Source organism: Vigna angularis, chromosome 3, assembly GCF_016808095.1.
Source record: "Vigna angularis cultivar LongXiaoDou No.4 chromosome 3, ASM1680809v1, whole genome shotgun sequence".
NCBI classification, from domain to species: domain Eukaryota; kingdom Viridiplantae; phylum Streptophyta; class Magnoliopsida; order Fabales; family Fabaceae; genus Vigna; species Vigna angularis.
In genome coordinates, this window is record NC_068972.1 from 7755726 (window position 1) to 7772621 (window position 16896).

General features: G+C 34.1%; 2 protein-coding genes across 2 annotated transcripts; one reads left to right on the plus strand and one right to left on the minus strand.

The window, feature by feature from the left end:
* The first annotated feature begins 2501 nt into the window (after positions 1 to 2501).
* Positions 2502 to 5081, plus strand: LOC108324140 (peroxidase 12-like). Its single transcript, NM_001329814.1, has 3 exons — positions 2502 to 2775; positions 2979 to 3173; positions 4292 to 5081. Exons 1-3 carry the CDS (start codon positions 2518 to 2520, stop codon positions 4910 to 4912), a joined length of 1074 nt encoding a protein of 357 aa, NP_001316743.1. The 5' UTR covers positions 2502 to 2517; the 3' UTR covers positions 4913 to 5081.
* A 6397-nt stretch (positions 5082 to 11478) lies between these two features.
* LOC108324211 (probable serine/threonine-protein kinase At1g54610) lies at positions 11479 to 16286 on the minus strand. The gene is made up of 7 exons (XM_017557075.2): positions 15443 to 16286; positions 14501 to 14785; positions 14099 to 14416; positions 13698 to 13919; positions 13143 to 13237; positions 12355 to 12454; positions 11479 to 12093 (listed from the first exon to the last, which is right to left on the minus strand). Exons 1-7 carry the CDS (start codon positions 15869 to 15871, stop codon positions 11743 to 11745), a joined length of 1800 nt encoding a protein of 599 aa, XP_017412564.1. The 5' UTR covers positions 15872 to 16286; the 3' UTR covers positions 11479 to 11742.
* Between the last annotated feature and the right edge of the window lie 610 nt (positions 16287 to 16896).

Consider the following 16896-nt stretch of genomic DNA (forward strand, 5'->3'; position numbering starts at 1 on the left):
ACTAGTGCAGAAAAACTCTTTAACGTTAATCTTTAGACGTCTGACCATCAAATATCTAATGTAAAAAATGATTGGTGACATTGTTGTAATTAAAATCACCATTTAGAAGTTGGTTGGGGGTTTCTCGACGTCTAAAAAATAAGACACGTCGGACCCTACAATTGGACGCCAAGAATAGACGTTAATATTTTATTGGCTTTATACGTCCGAGTTCAGGATATCCGAGTCTAAGACCTATTTAAACTTTGGGGCCCACCATTGGATGCCAATGAGGTAGTCAGAATTCCAAAAGTTATCATTTAAACGTTCAATCCCGCCACGCCGACATTTAAAGTCTTATTTAGACATCAGTCCCTCCTAACCCGGACGCCAAATGTGTCCACTAAAATTATATTTTAAACCCTTTAGATGTCAGCTAGGAGGAGGTCCGACTTCTAAAGTCATTTAGACGTCAGCTAGGAGGGGGGCCGACTTCTAAAATGTCTGCTATTACACGAGACAACAGTTACGCACACTCAGTGTTCAAGCTTTTGAAGTTCGTTTTCTCTATTTTGCATCGTTTAAAATTAGTTTTACTCCGATTACATTACTCTTTGATGAATTATCTTCCATTTGAACTGATTATAATGCGTTTTCGTTGCGTTTTGGTGTAGTTTTGCGCGTGTCTTTGGCCGACGATTTTGAGCGTTTTTGGCCGGTGATTCTTGCGTTTTTGAACGGTGCACTCCTCCATTTCCCTCCAATGTGTTTTTGAACGGTGCACATGCAGACGTCTAATGGATTACAAAACCAAGATTCGTCGAGGACATTAAACGTCAGCTGCCCCACAATCCGACGTCTATATAGACGTCTGACCTGTACTATCTGACGTCTACATTGACATATGTCGAGGACATTAAACGTGAGCTGCCCCACAATTCGACGTCTATATAGACGTCTGACCTGTACTATCTGACGTCTACATTGACGTCTCCCAACAAAACGTCAGTGTAAGATCAAACATTAAAAGCTCTAAATAACAGACTTTAAAAGCCTTTTTTTCACTAGTGTTTTTTTATTGTGATATTTTATTAAAGGAATATTAAAACAAGAATGAAAATTATAACAAAACACCTAAACTATAATAAAAACAATGACTTAAATATTGTCATCTTTAATATTTAGTTTATTAATAAAGGTATTTAAGAGTTGTCATCGTATAAAAAACATTTATGTAATACTTTGAGCAAATATATTTTTTTCTACCTAACTTCAATTTTAGGTTTCAAATAAAGTTGACCCATGGGCCTTACAGTCTTATCCTTTTGTGTATATTTCTTGGATAAAGGTTAACACAAATGACATAATTATGCTTTAACGATACAAACAAATATAAAACGTTAAAATCACATAGTTAATTTAAAAAAAAAAACAGTTTAATGGTAAACTAATTTATTTGATTAATACAATAACATGAATAAAATAAATTAAAATATTAATTATCAATGCTGAAAAGACCATCTTGATTTATATTGTTGTTTAATTTTACATAATTTTTATCAAAATAAAACATTAAAAAATAGTAAAGTAATAAATAAAGCAATTTTGAAACATGTTTCAAGAAGGCGTATGGGACTACATAGAAAATATACCAAAAGAGCAAAATATAGATATAAAAGAAATAGTACAATAAAGTTATAAAAAGCAGCACAAGTTATATATTGATGAGATTGAAATGGATATAAAACTACTAAGCTTTGCGTAAGGTTTGAAAACTCCTATAGGTATTTTTTTTTATATAAAAGCTTTATTACTTTTCCAAAATTATTAGCTATTGAAAATAAACTGAATAAAATGGTTAATTTTCAGCTTAATTTTTTACTTTCAAGGAGAAAAAATAAATAAATGGAGGTAAAGATGATATTACTGGATTCGTGTATTTTAATCAATTTGGAACAAAACTGACTGAAAAAGAATAATTTGAAACATATTGATGGCCGTCAAAGTTGAATTGTACACGTGCCCTGTTGAGTAGTAGGAACAGTCGAGGGAGCCTTCAAGTTTAGACAGCTAAGAAAAACTAATATTAAAAGTAGATAAATTTTAGAAAAAATATATATTTTAATATCCATAAATTTTTTATATTTATTTGATATATATATATATTTTAATTTAATTTTTTTGAAAAATTATAAATTTTTTCATACCATTTTATTGTCAAATAAATGTAAAATATATTACTTAAATTTTTAAAAATCAATTTATTATGTGAAAGAAAATTGAACGGAGGAGATCGTCAATATAGCTTCTATTCATTGTAATATAATCTCATCCACTTGCCTCGTCATTGTCTAACCTTTTGTTTCCTCTGGAGACGTCCTTGAACCAACCACACGGCTGCTGAGAATCCTCATAATCTGCAAAACTCCATTTATTATTCACATTCACGCAGTGGTCCATTCTTCAGACTCACTAATTCTCTATAAATACTATACATCCCTTGCTACATCTGAACCCATTACCTTTCTACTTTTGATCATGGCTTCTATTTCTTCTAATAAGAATGCTATTTTCAGCTTTCTTCTCCTCTCTATCATTCTTTCTGTTTCAGTTATTAAAGTGTGTGAGGCACAAGCCAGGCCTCCTACTGTCAGAGGTCTATCATATACCTTCTATTCCAAAACTTGCCCTACGCTTAAATCCATAGTTAGAACTGAGCTCAAAAAGGTCTTCCAGAGCGACATTGCTCAAGCTGCTGGCTTGCTTCGCCTTCACTTCCATGACTGCTTTGTTCAGGTAATTAATCAAACACTAGTTTACAGAATGAATAACGGTGAAAAAGCACACTCCACAAACATAAACACAAACACTTGGTACTCGTGGGCACTAAACATTTTTGGAAGAAAGAATTTGATAACAATTAATCCACATTTAGCTGTTATGAAACATTCATCGATTTGGGTGTACAAAAATCATGGTGAGAAATGCGTTTGATGTAGGGATGTGATGGGTCAGTTTTATTGGATGGATCTGCAAGTGGGCCGAGTGAGAAAGATGCGCCACCAAACTTGACTTTGAGAGCTGAAGCTTTTAGGATCATCGAAAGGATTCGTGGTCTGTTAGAGAAGAGCTGTGGAAGAGTCGTCTCATGTTCAGACATCACTGCCCTCGCTGCACGTGATGCTGTTTTCCTTGTAAGTACCATTATTTTGGATAGACTTCATGTTTTCACACTCTTTTTATTCTCTTACTTTTTCTTAACAATTCTATATAATCATTTTTTATTCAATAATTTCATTTAAATTTAATTTTATTATACTAATTTAATAATAACACAGTTGTCAAATGGAAGAAAAAACAGTCTCAAACTAACTTTTTTTCTTTTCAATATTATTCAGAGATTGTGTATTAGTTATTATCGAAAAATATGCTAAACATAACTTTTAAAATCATTATTATAAAATTAGAAAAATATGTCTTGGTCATTGTCGTATGTGACTTTATCTTTATCAAAGAAAATTGAGGGAGTGATGAAGGTTACGTATTTTCCAAATATGAAACTAAACACTTTTTGTTCTTCCCAAAATTAATCATTTTATCATTAGATTTAAATGAAATAAACATAAGATAAAAAAAACACATAAGAAAATATTTCAAAATAACTTTTGTTTGATACGAGAAAAACACGTTTAATACGAGAAAAGGACATGACAAACAACATCAGAAAAAATACGCACATATAAAAGAATAAATCCCTCATTTAATACATGAGGTTTAAGAGAAAAAAAAAATCAAGGTCCCTTACTATATAATCCTTTCCTTCCAATTTGAAAAAAAAAGGTACTTAAAAAGGAGCAGATATTTAAAATACCATTATATCTTTTATCGTTAAAACGTACACAAACAAAAATAATATACATATTTTTATTTTAAAATAATTGTCATTCTTTAAATATACTACTTTAAACAATTAAGGGAGTGTCATTTGAATACTGAAGAAATAAGTACGCATGTTTTATTCAATACTTGCTTCTTCTTTTTGTACATCATAATACATAGAAGAAAGTCAGCAAATTGGTTACAACTAGTTATACTAATACATGTTGAAGAAAATGGAACCATTCATATTCATGGAAAACAAAATACATAAAAGGATGTTCAGTGAGTCAATCCAACCATACCCTTAAACAATGGTCAATATTTTGTTTTTACCTTTTCTTCATTTGACACTTTCTTTTATAAAGCAAAAGCCTTCTTTCTGGTTTTGTGGATTGATAATGTATAAAAATTGTATCTTTATTATGAATGACAGTCAGGGGGACCAGACTATGAGATTCCCTTGGGAAGGAGAGATGGGTTAACCTTTGCCTCTAGACAGGTGACATTAGACAACCTTCCACCACCCTCAAGCAACACCACCACCATCCTAAACTCCCTCGCCACCAAAAACCTCGACCCCACCGATGTGGTATCCCTCTCTGGTGGCCACACCATAGGCATAAGTCACTGCAGCTCTTTCAACAACAGACTCTACCCTACACAGGACCCTGTCATGGACAAAACCTTTGGCAAAAACCTCAGACTCACTTGCCCCACCAACACCACCGACAACACCACAGTCTTGGACATTCGATCCCCCAATACCTTCGACAACAAATACTACGTTGACCTCATGAACCGACAGGGCCTCTTCACCTCCGACCAAGACCTCTACACCGATAAGAGGACCAGAGGCATTGTCACCAGCTTTGCCGTGAACCAGAGTCTCTTCTTTGAGAAGTTTGTGTTCGCCATGCTCAAGATGGGTCAGCTCAGTGTGCTCACGGGAAATCAAGGGGAGATTCGTGCCAACTGCTCCGTGAGGAATGCCAACAGCAAGGCCTTCTTGAGTTCCGTCGTGGAAAATGTGGCCCAAGAATTCATAGAAATGTAACCGGGTCTTCTTTGTTGTATATGTTATGACCATGAATAATGCGTAACCCTTGTTTCTGGATGATCTAACGTGGTAGGGAACCGTTCTCTAATGTTCCTAGTTATATATACATACGTACTTGAGTTGTAATAAATTTTAAAATCTGAACAAGAGCTTCTCATTGGCATGTATACAATACACTTCATCTTAATCATCATACGCACAATATATCTTCTACATAACTTCCTTAGAGCAGACCTGAACCCATCCGTGATAGTAAAATCCTGAACATAAGGCTTCGTTGAAGAAGTTAAACATTTAAGGAAGAGGATTTCAACATGAATAAAATAAAAAAAGCTTGTCATATTTACAATTTTGACCTAGAGGAGTATAATACAACTATATAAAATTGAAACCAAATTGGTGACTAAGATACCCCACAAGAGAACACCTGTTGTGGATTGGTGACCAAAATTTTCTTTCCATAATGTTTTTCTCATTATTTTTTGCATAGCAGATCATACGGCCCAAATGATGGAAATGCCTATATCGGGCCTGGTTCAAATTGGTCCGTAGTTTTGTGGACTTGGATTGTCTGGAATGTTATTTTTTGGTAACAAGGGGTGAAAGGGCGAAATAGAGTGAAACTAAGGAAAACTAAAAGGTGGGAATAGAATTGAAGAAAATGAATGCAGAGAGGTTGAAGATGATTATGACAGGCATTAATTAGTAGAAAGGGAATCACAGTCATTCCACAGTCTAGAAATGGATTTAAGCCAACCAAATTCCAGGGCCGTGACGAGATACTTCAAACTTCAACCACAAGACCACTCACGGAGCTAACTATCCCTTTCCAAACCCTTCATCACAATTACTTCTCTACCCACTTCTTTTTCTTTATCTCTTTTAAGCTTTTCTTTCAATTAAAAGATCAAACATGAGACATTGAATATATAAAAAAAATTATGGAAACTTAATTTATTTAGATTACTTTTATCTGTTATTAATAATTTTACTTATTATTATATTAGAAAGAGAAATTCCTAACCCAAACGAAATTTCGGTTTTTTATATACAAATTATAAGCCAAGGGAACATACCCTTCTATTCTTACTGTCTTTTTGTGAGGAAAAATTGTTAGCAATCCATCGCACAAATTAGCTCTAATTAGCTGATTTCAACGAGTTCAGATTGTTGGAAGTCCCACATCGACTAGAGATAAGGTCAAATTAAAGTATATAAATGGGTGCAGACCTCACCTTACAAGCCGATTTTGTGAGGATGAGTTAGGCCTCAAGTCCACTTCTAACATGGTATCAGAGCTATGGTTAGAGTCTATCCTAGCATTATTGGTTGTTTGTTGGGCTTATTGTTCCACCCATTATCGGTCCCAGTTCTTTTATTATCATTTATACAGTACATGATGAAAGAAAAGGGAATTTTTGGTTGCACTTTTTCACTTTTTAATTATAAAAATATAACATTATTTTTTAAGATATATGCAAGAAACATACCAAAAATTACTATTTTCTGTATAAATATTAGGAATTAAGAAAGTATATTCAAGTTAATGTGATTTTTTTTAATTAAAAGGTGAAATAGAAAATTTTAAAAAATGCAAATAAACCCTCCTTAAACATTTAATTATTTATTTAGTTAGTTTTTATACTTGCATAGTTTGTATGTTTTAGTTCAATACTAGAAACTACATATATTTTTTAAAATATGTTTTAGATTCACACTACGTACATTTACTATTACAGTGCCTAAAATTTTGGACGGTAAAAATAAAATAATAACTCAAAATTTAAATCAATATAGAAAAACTAAACTTCTATCTATTTTTACCTTTTTATATACTATAATTTAATTTTATATATAAGTTTTTTTTAACTGTTATAATAATTGCACAATGTATTTTAAATTGAAATGTTTGCAAATGAAATATCATGTGAACTTCCCAATTAAAAATATTAATATCAGATTTTTTTTTTTGTGAGGCTATATTTCGTTGAATTAAACGACAGGGTGTAGTGGTATATCAAATCAAATTTAGAAAAAATGATAATGAATGGAGAAAAGGTTGAAGAAAAAGCTTAGGTAAGAAAGCATTATATGAGACTTGGGTTAAAGGAAATTCATGTTGGGATAAGTAGCATGAAAATAGGAAAGTAGCAATTGGGTGGAAAAGAAATGAATAAAGGAAAGTGAAATGAAGAGAACGAAAGAGACAAGAATGAGGGTACTTAATGATACTGTAGGGAGATTGGGGGACTAAGAACTAGACATCCTTAATTTTATTCTTCATTTATTTTCACTTTTTCAAACTTTTTTAATTTTTTCTCTCATCTAAATCAAACCCACTTTCTTTTCTATTTTCACAAAAAGGTTTATACTCTTTGAGAAAGTTTCTTTCTTCGTATATTTAAACATTAAAATGATTACAATTTTTAACAACTAATATCATGCTTTACTCTTCTACTTTCAATTAGAATGCCTGTTTTTCAAGAAAGATCGTAGTTCACACCAAGATGTTTGTATAAATTACTCTGCAATAAGCATATTGTGTATGATCATATAAAGTTAATTTGATGTATAGTTTTACCCTTATGAAATGATCATAACAGTGTAAAGAAAAAAAGAAAAAAAGAGAAAGAGATAAGCCGCTTGCAAAACATGATTGCAGTTTGCAACATATTCACTCCACTCCATACGAAGAACAGTTTGTGTCATGCGAAGTCTTTATCTGCATGCCTAGAACTAAAAGGGAAAAGTCTAGTTAAATTTAATCTAAACAAATGAAATAGTGGCGTATCATCATTGGATCAGAATAGGTAACAGAGTAATGCAATGTGGACCAATCATTGTTATGAGTCATTAAATATCGAAGGATTTATGTTAAAAGAATCACTAGTACTGCATGCTGAATTGCCAAGGGAGAGATGCTTCTGGCATCAGCATCATGATGCTGGCTTTGCTTGCTGTAATAAACTTTAGGTTGATGAGAAGATGCACTCACCCAACTTTAGTCAATGCAAAACCAGGTTAATTATGAGTTGCATGTTAATTTGCTTTCAGCATGAACAATATTCGTACTTGGGAAGAGTGTCCTTATTGTCTTCACTTGGATCTATGCCAGTACATGTATAATTTCAACGGCTACAACACGTCCTTTAACATTAAATGAGAATCAAGACTTACGTATGATAGGTATTCTATGTAAAATATTGGATTTTATTCCCTTAAATTAATGTAAAATCAGAAGATTAGAATAATCATTAGCATAGGCTTAAAGGTAAAAAAGGAAAGGAGGGGAGCATAAACCTTCATGCATAGGTTGCTCAAACGATCCATCAACTTAGCCATTATGGTATTCCGAAATAAGCAAGGTCCCTTTTCGGCATCTGTTTTGGTAGAGGCTTGCCAGGTTTTCTTCTTTTGGATTCAAAACAGCAAATTGATAAGATGCCTATTCTCAAAGAATTCAGACTATATATATATTTGACTTAATTTTATTTCTTTTATGGGCATTATACTTTCATTTTGGCAATCTTTTCCTCTTGAACTTGAGAAGATTCATGAAGATGCTTGCTGAGTAGACCAAATCGACCGAGTGATTCATTCAGAAGCTATAAATATATTTTGGAGGCTATAAGAATACGGAGAACCAAAGCTTTTATAGGCCACTTGATTTTGTACCCATACCATAATACATGTGGGTCTACCGTGTATCAGAGTCTTTATTTTTCAGTTTTCTAACATCTGTAATCACTAAAAGTCTACTCTAATCAAATCATACACAGATTCTGATTTCTCTTTGTATTATTTGTATAACGTATTACTAAATCCAATTTCATTAATGAAAGTAGAGGTTTGAGCATGCAACTTCGTATGTGACAGCAGAACCATGCGACTTCCTCAATTATTTGGGTTCAAACCATTATTTGGCTGTTTAAAATTGAATGGATAATTCCGAATGGAAAGGTTTGTGAAATTCATCAAACATTTGATCAGAAAATGTGGAGCACAGATGGTTTTGTCCCATTTGTGCAAAAAATAATGATACTAAACTGGTCAATCATACACAGCAGATGATAATCGCATTAGATAATTTCTCAACCAAAGCAAACGGATGAAGATAATCTTTTCAATCTTTGATCTGCATGAAAGTCGAGGGACCACAGAGCACTAAGCCACTGATTTTGACATAAAGAGAGAGATGAGTCCCATTTTATTTTCATTAAGAAATGGTTGGGACAGTAGAAGTTTGGCGCGACCAAACAAAATAAATGTGTGAATGTATAATAGCTTGCAAATGGCAATTCAGCATTTGTTCAAAGCATAGCCTAGTGCCTTATCTCGGTATCAAAAACTAAATAAAACAACAAACTTGGGACCCCCCACTATAAAGGGTGGCCTTGAGAATTCATATTGTGTCATCACTAGTGTAGATGGTGGCAGCTCCTATTTCTACAAGCCTGCCCCACTTCCCACACTACCAATGACCCTCATGATTCTCAAAGCCCACACATGGGGTGCCACCACACAGGATCATGATGTAGCTCTTCCCTCTAAAAACCCTCTACCAGCTTGTCCATTTTGGCCTATGTAATACAAATATTTCCTGTTTCATGCATTGAGAGATCAAAGAGAAGTTTTTTTCATGGAGAAAAGCAAGTCGTTTCCTGAATACTCCTGTTCTTACACTGAATTTGGTTTCAGAGATCGGTCCAACTCTTATAATTTTAATGGGCCGACTCAGAAGGGAAGTGGTTTTACTGCATCAAATGATCCAGAACTCAAGAGGAAGAAGAGAATCAAGGCCTATAATGTGTTGACAGTGGAAGGAAAGCTTAAAACAAGTGTCAGAAACAGCTTCAAGTGGATCAAGAACAAGTTCAGTGACATTCGCTATGGTGTGTGAACTATGACCAAGTGCTAGCATGTGTTCAGTTATAGCAACTTTGAAGGTAAGGCCTTTGTGAAGGAAGTATTGCAGTTGTGTATTTGTGAGGTAAGATGTTATGCATAAAAAATGAGAGAGCACTGGCTGGGTTGAGGGAGAGCTAACTAGCATGCTTTGTATCAAACAAGCAAGGATTCAAAATATTTCTGAAAATTGTGATTAGTAATAAACTCTTTTCTTTGTTTAGTTTTTCTCTTTTGAGTGTCTGATCTGTGTTCTGAACTTCTTATCCAATGATCTGAAATAGTAAAAATCTTAATACGGGTTCCTACTTTACAATTTTAACAATAAACCTGTGCTCTATCTTTTATTCTAGAAACTACATATTTGAGGCCTATCCAATACAGGTAATAAAGTAACTTAAAACATTCCCTGCTTCAAGGTATAAGAGTCAACTTAGTTTATCCTTCACTTTTGCAAGACAAACAAATATTTATTAATTCCTGGTCATAACTTTGGTGATGGTACTTATCATGTTTCAATATCTGCAATCTAAACACAGTTCTCTGAGTGGCTGCAATATCTGTTGATGACTTTTTTCAAGATGAAGACAGGTCTATCCTCAACCTGCCTAATTTAATTTTCTCAAGAATCTAAATTATTTTCCTTTCATTCTAGCCAAAAACGCCTCCCTTGTTACAATATTCATATCTGTAGTTGGATTTGCAATGTTCAACACCCCACACATGGTTCTAAGAAACCCTGTAATTAAAAAAGAGCTGCATAGTTTCTCACCAAATTTATGTGAGTCCCACAGTAATCTTTTTCTAATATATCACCTCTTTACCTCGAAAATAGCAACTTTAACCCTCCAAACTCAGTATCCAACTTTAAAATCCTGAAATCCAAATTCAATGACTGGACTGTTTCAATTGATTATGAAACAGAAAACGACGAAGGATTGAAACAAACAAGTAGGAAGGATGGTAGAGATCTAGACAAGGGTATCATGATATGTGACACCCCAACTCACAGATCGTTATGTATGATGTAGACAAGTAAAATTTCCTAGGCTTGATAATGATATGAATAAGCAAATGCTTGCTTTAATTATTGATACAGCAGTGTCAAACAATCAATTGAAAGTTCCAAACCCAATTGTATGTCTCTAGCTCTAAATTCATTCTTTCTTCCTTTTTCCGAGTAGACATTTTGTGAGTACTTGTGTGAAAGTTTCTTCCTTTACAAGTTGTATAAAACAGCAGGACCAAAAGATAGAACAATTCAGTGCATGTTTCTTCTATCAATAATAAAAATAAGAATTTATTTAGATTTCTAATTTTTTGTTGTAGATGGTTGTTTATTTACTACGACAATAATGCTAGGTACACATCAGTTGCAGTCATAATAGTTCATGCTTGCAAGCATCTTGTGGTGTAGCATAATTATTTAACCTTTTCGTAATATTTTTTTAATTTAAATATCAAATAATTTTCGTAATGCCCATTTTCACTTTCATATGTTTTTCCTTTACACTCTCCTATGAAAAGCATTTTCCAAAATAAGCGGGCTAACAGTATAGTCGTACAAAAAATTGACGTGCCATCAAATTTTAGAGTAAATTTGAGATGAAAGAAGATAAATAAATATACAGTATCCTATGGTATCAATTATTCGATGCTGAAGGGGAATTGAACCATGTGCATAAAGTTGTGCCTATGAAATGTATAGTACAGTAGTAAGGTTCATTTACAATCTAATCAAAGAGATTTGGACAAGCATGCAACTTGTGCTGATGCTTATTGAACGGAAGAATCAAAATATCAGGAGAACGGGATGAGAAATCAGGCCACAGCAATAGGGAAAAGAATGTGTTAAGTTTTTCAGAATGCACCAAATACTAAAATAAAAATAACCATTTTGGGTTTACATATTCTCCGATAGCCTAATGATCAAAATCCAATAGTAAACGTTCTTCCCTTTTCAAGTATCTAAATTCTCTGGTGGAAGCTGACCTGAAAAACTGGTCTGGTCTGTATCTACTGTCATCTTTCTTCGTAGCATTTGGTTTAGACTTGGGTAATGGAGGAAGAATTTTGATGTTTTCTTCACCAACATTAACATGGTGGTGGTGGGTTTTTGGAGATAGCTTTCGATCTAATTCCCCAAATGGAGATAGAAAAAAAGGTGATTGGTCCTTAGCCCCTCCTGGGTTTACACTAGATGAGGTACTACTTGTGCTACCCATGTCTACAGTTGGAGCATAAGTTTCAGGTTTAGCATTCCTTATCAATTCCTGAAAGAACATGTGAAACCAATACATCAATTAAACATACATCAAATGAGTTGCAATAGTAGCACTGCATAACCAAAATGATAACAAGAAAAGTATGGCTAAAGATCAAGCTATAAAAATGAAGACATAACATCTGTAGTTTTAAATTATTGGTGCAAACACTTAAACAGAAGAAAACTTAACGGGGAATTGGGCAAAAGAAAAATTTGAATCTAACTCCATCAAGCATGAGAGTGGGGAATCTCAAATTTTCATTAATACCTCTTTAGAAGATACAGTATGCTCTGTTGGCCTCTTAGATGCTGAATTCTTACGACGCTCCAGATATGTACGAGAACGTCTGATTTTAGAGTTCATGTACCTGTAAGTATTAATAAAACATTAAGATCTCTGTGCCAGTACTGAAATTAATAATTTAAATCTTTAGGACAATAATTTTTTATATAATCACCACATTTGAACAAATGTACCTGGATTAATATAGTTCAAATATAGTTCAATGCCACATGTTGAACAAAAATTCCTCAGCATAAACATATGTCAGATTATCAGACCCAATCACAAATACCAATATGTAGCAACCTATGTATGAACAGTGAATCTAGTTATCCATTTTGGGACAAGGGGTTCGTATACGAAGTTGCTCTCATCAGCATTGTTGCCCAGAATCTCTCTTCTCTCATCAAAAATCAAAACAGATTTTATACAATTTACTAGCATTTGGCATTGTCTTACACTCAACTTCTAGCAAATTCAAAATAGAATTACATTAATGATGGCAATACAGGATATAAATAATGGCATCCAATAGCTCGTCACAAGATGGTCTTTCTGGTAACTAGATTCATTTTATACTGCTTAAATGAAACAATTTGCTAAATTATGAAAACAGAATCACCCATATGGTTCACTCTCACTATGGAAATACGAGGTATGCCATTAATCACTGTCACATATACATGTGACTTATGTAACAGAAGAAGGATATTTATGTGTAATAAAATGACTGAAACGATTGTCAAAAACCTGTATGACTAAAAATGACTTACTTGATCTGTTCGTTGGCTTGAACATGCTCATCATCCTCTTTGAAGAGAACAGGCAGACCAGAGAGGTCACACGCCAATGGGCTTGTAAAGAAAAACTGCACACAGAAGACACTCGTACGTTGGAAATTTGAAGTAATTTAGGTATTTAATTATTTCCTAGCTGCTCACTGGGAATTGCATATTGAATTTAATATTATTTCACATTTTTTCTACATCTACAAGTTCTACAAGACAATGGGCCACTGCTGAATCATCACGAGAACATTAAATCCATAAAATGTAATTTTCATTGAAGATGATTCGTCAAATAAAAAGTGCACATAGTTACTAAGCCATTCACACTCCCAACTGCTCGTATAAAGTATATATTCTATGTATTGAAAACTGGAATTGCAAATTGGTGTGCGAAATTGAAAAGTCATAGCCAACAAATTGCAACTGGAGAAAAGGTTCGATCTTCATAGAAAATGTATTGTGCATTGCGTAGTTTAATGGTTTGGAGACAGAATAACTTAGGAATATGATTTCAAGATTCAATCTTTACACTTTTCTAACCTGATTTTTAAGAGCTTTGGATGCACTTCCACGGAATGCAGGATCCAGAGCAAGCAGGGTGCATAAAAGACCTAAAGAAGAAGGAGGGAGATCACCGAAAGTTTCTATAAGGCTGGGTCTATAAGACTTTGGAGGTCTAAAAGTAGTAGAAAGTTTCAATTTTCTCCAATACTCCTCTGATGGTGTGCCACATAGCCTGAAAATTTTATGAATTTGCTCAACCTGGAAGCAGGGAAAGTTCATGCTTATCAGATCTAGAAAAATTGAAGTCAGTAAGAAATGCAGGCAACATAACACAAACTTATACAGAACAACAGAAATAGAAGACAGTATAAAAAGAAAGGAATTTCAGAAATAGCCAAAGATACTTGAACATAAAACGAATCCACTATCTTCATCACCTCATTTCTGCCAGGCATGATTGGGAATCCTTTGAACATTTCTGCCAGGAGACATCCAGCACTCCACAGATCAACACCAACTCCATAGTTTGTGTCACCTAACAACAATTCAGGAGCTCTGTACCATAGTGTCACAACCCGGCTAGTGAGAGGCTGATGATAATCTGGACCATAAAAATTGGCAAGTCCAAAATCTGCAATCTGAAGCATCCCATTTTTATCAATCAAAAGGTTTGACCCCTTTATATCTCGGTGAAGAATTCCCCTATCATGGCAATGCTGCAGACCTGAAAGTAATTGATGCATATAGCACTTGACCTACATTAACTTTTTAAGATCATTAAGGAGTATAAAGGGGTTCAAATGTTAAAATGACCAAAGCATAAAAGAGAATCTTTTAACCTGTGGTTCTGATAGTTTCTCTTCAGGACGAGCAATGACTCGTGCCAAATCTGTTTGCATGAACTCAAAAACTAGATATATACTGTACTGCATTCTTGAAGTGGCTAATCCTTTAAGTTTGACTACATTGGGATGATCCAGTCTCTGTAATATGGTAATTTCTCTTGCCATAAACTTTATGCTTTCGGGCTCTGATGTATTGAAGCGAACCTTCTTCAGGGCCACAATTTCTCCTGTGTCTCTATCCAGAGCTTTATAAACATTGCTGTAGGTTCCTTGTCCAACCTGCAAAACGTAAATAACACAAGTCAATTTGTCTGCTCCATCCTGCCATTATCAGTTACGACAACACTTCAGTTTTGATTGTTATAAGTGAACTACATTTGAACAAAACTTGCACAGTGGATTGTCAATAGTTTGGAAACAATAAAACTTAAGAAGTAGTTGAATACAGCTCCGGATTAACATTTCTATAATCTAGATAGAAATCAATATCACGACTCAATTGCTTGAAGTTTTCATGATATAACTGATCAAACCTCGATTAAACTAAGTACATATGAGATTAAGATTAATAGTGCTTTCAAATCAATCGTGCATTGCACAAACAATTGAACTCTCTGCTTCCATAAATTGCCAAATTCAAATCGCCCATTCCCAGAGCAAGTAGAGATACCTGGAACTCAAGGAGATTCAAGCAGAGAAAATTATAAATTGCAGAACACTGACTCCACACCTTAAAAAATGTCTGAAATCATTTTTCAAACACAATGTGGCTTGTTGATGAGCTCTAGCCTACAGCTAACCATATTCACTGTGCACAGAATAACCAAATAATTTTGCAAGAAAAACTCTGTAAAAACACATTTGTACTTAAAGTTCCCCACAACCCTTCATACCATATCATAAACAAAATTCATACAGAACCAAGAAATAAAAAACCTTATCAATCATTTTGTAGGATTCAGCACTCCTGGGAACCAAGCCAGCCAACACTTGTGCAGGGACATTATCAACCAACCACCTTGGCCACCCATCTACCATCTCATCCTCAAAGCAACACTTGTTTGTCACTTTTTTATCATCAAGACGCGTGAATCGCCTCCCCTCCCTTCCAACCACCTTGCCCTTATGATGCCCAGGACCATCCTTGGCAACACCGGACTCAACTTTATTCTTTATGGGCTGTTCTCTCTGATGCTGGTGCAGCCTGTGATGGTGGTCCTTATTGGGGTCATGTCTTTGACCAGTGGATCTCCTATGAGCAACAAAGTCAGAGCTTGCGACATACCCATTATCCAACTTCAACCTCTCTAGGCCCCGGTAGTCTGGACCTTCCGAATCCAATTGCTTGGCCTGAACACAGCCCATAACAGGTGTTCTTCAGCTTCTATGAGTGCAGCTCCAAAGAAAAGAAAAAGAGAGATATAGAAAGGGACAAAGAATAACGGTAGAAGCCGACCACGGACGGCACATTTGGAATGTTGTTGTGGGTAATCACCCTCAGTCACAGGCAAAACCAATGGAGGTGTTTTCCTCTTTGGGTTTTCCGCAGAGAGAGAAAATGACTGCGCAGTTACTAGAATGGGAGAGAGAGAGAGAGTTTTGAAAGTGGAAAGGAAAGGGTGAAACTTTGAAGATGGAAAGACATATGGAGTGTGACAGTAGGCAATGGCGTGAGTGAGTGTTGGGCGCACGTGTCTGTGTATGGCAGAGATGTTAGATCTTTTATTCTTTTGTTTGGGTCCCACAGCCGGCAACCTTTGCAGAATACGGACACCCACCAAGATTCGTATATCCATGCTAACACATCATCACACATCACACGTTTATTTACTTTTTATACTATTTACTATCTCAGAACAGGAATAAAAAAGAGAAAACTTATTCCTACGAAACCTATCCAAAAATATTTTCTTACTAGAAGTACATGAAATAAAAGGAAAATGACTTCACTCTTAATTTCTTGCTTTAATTTTTAAGAAGTTATAATATATTTTTTAAAGTGGTAAATAATTTATGTTAAGAAAATTAATTTTAGTAAAAAGTATATTTTAGTTGTTATAAAATATTTTTCATATATTTTTATTCTCTGTTTTATCTATCCAAATGAGTATGGATAAATTCTTTTTTTTTCCTTCAACTAATCAATTTCACACAATTTTTTTTATTTTTCTTATGTTAATCAATCCTTATCAAAACAAAACATCGATATTTTAAAATAACAATTCAAATTTTTCAACGACAAAAAAACTGTAAAGGAAAAACGTATTCTGCAATATATTAACTTTTTTTTTTTTTAAATTGCGAAGTCTTAAAATGAGCTAAAGAACTCCATGTTACATTTTTCATTTACTGATTACAGTTCATTATAGTCAACAAATAATTGGAACAAA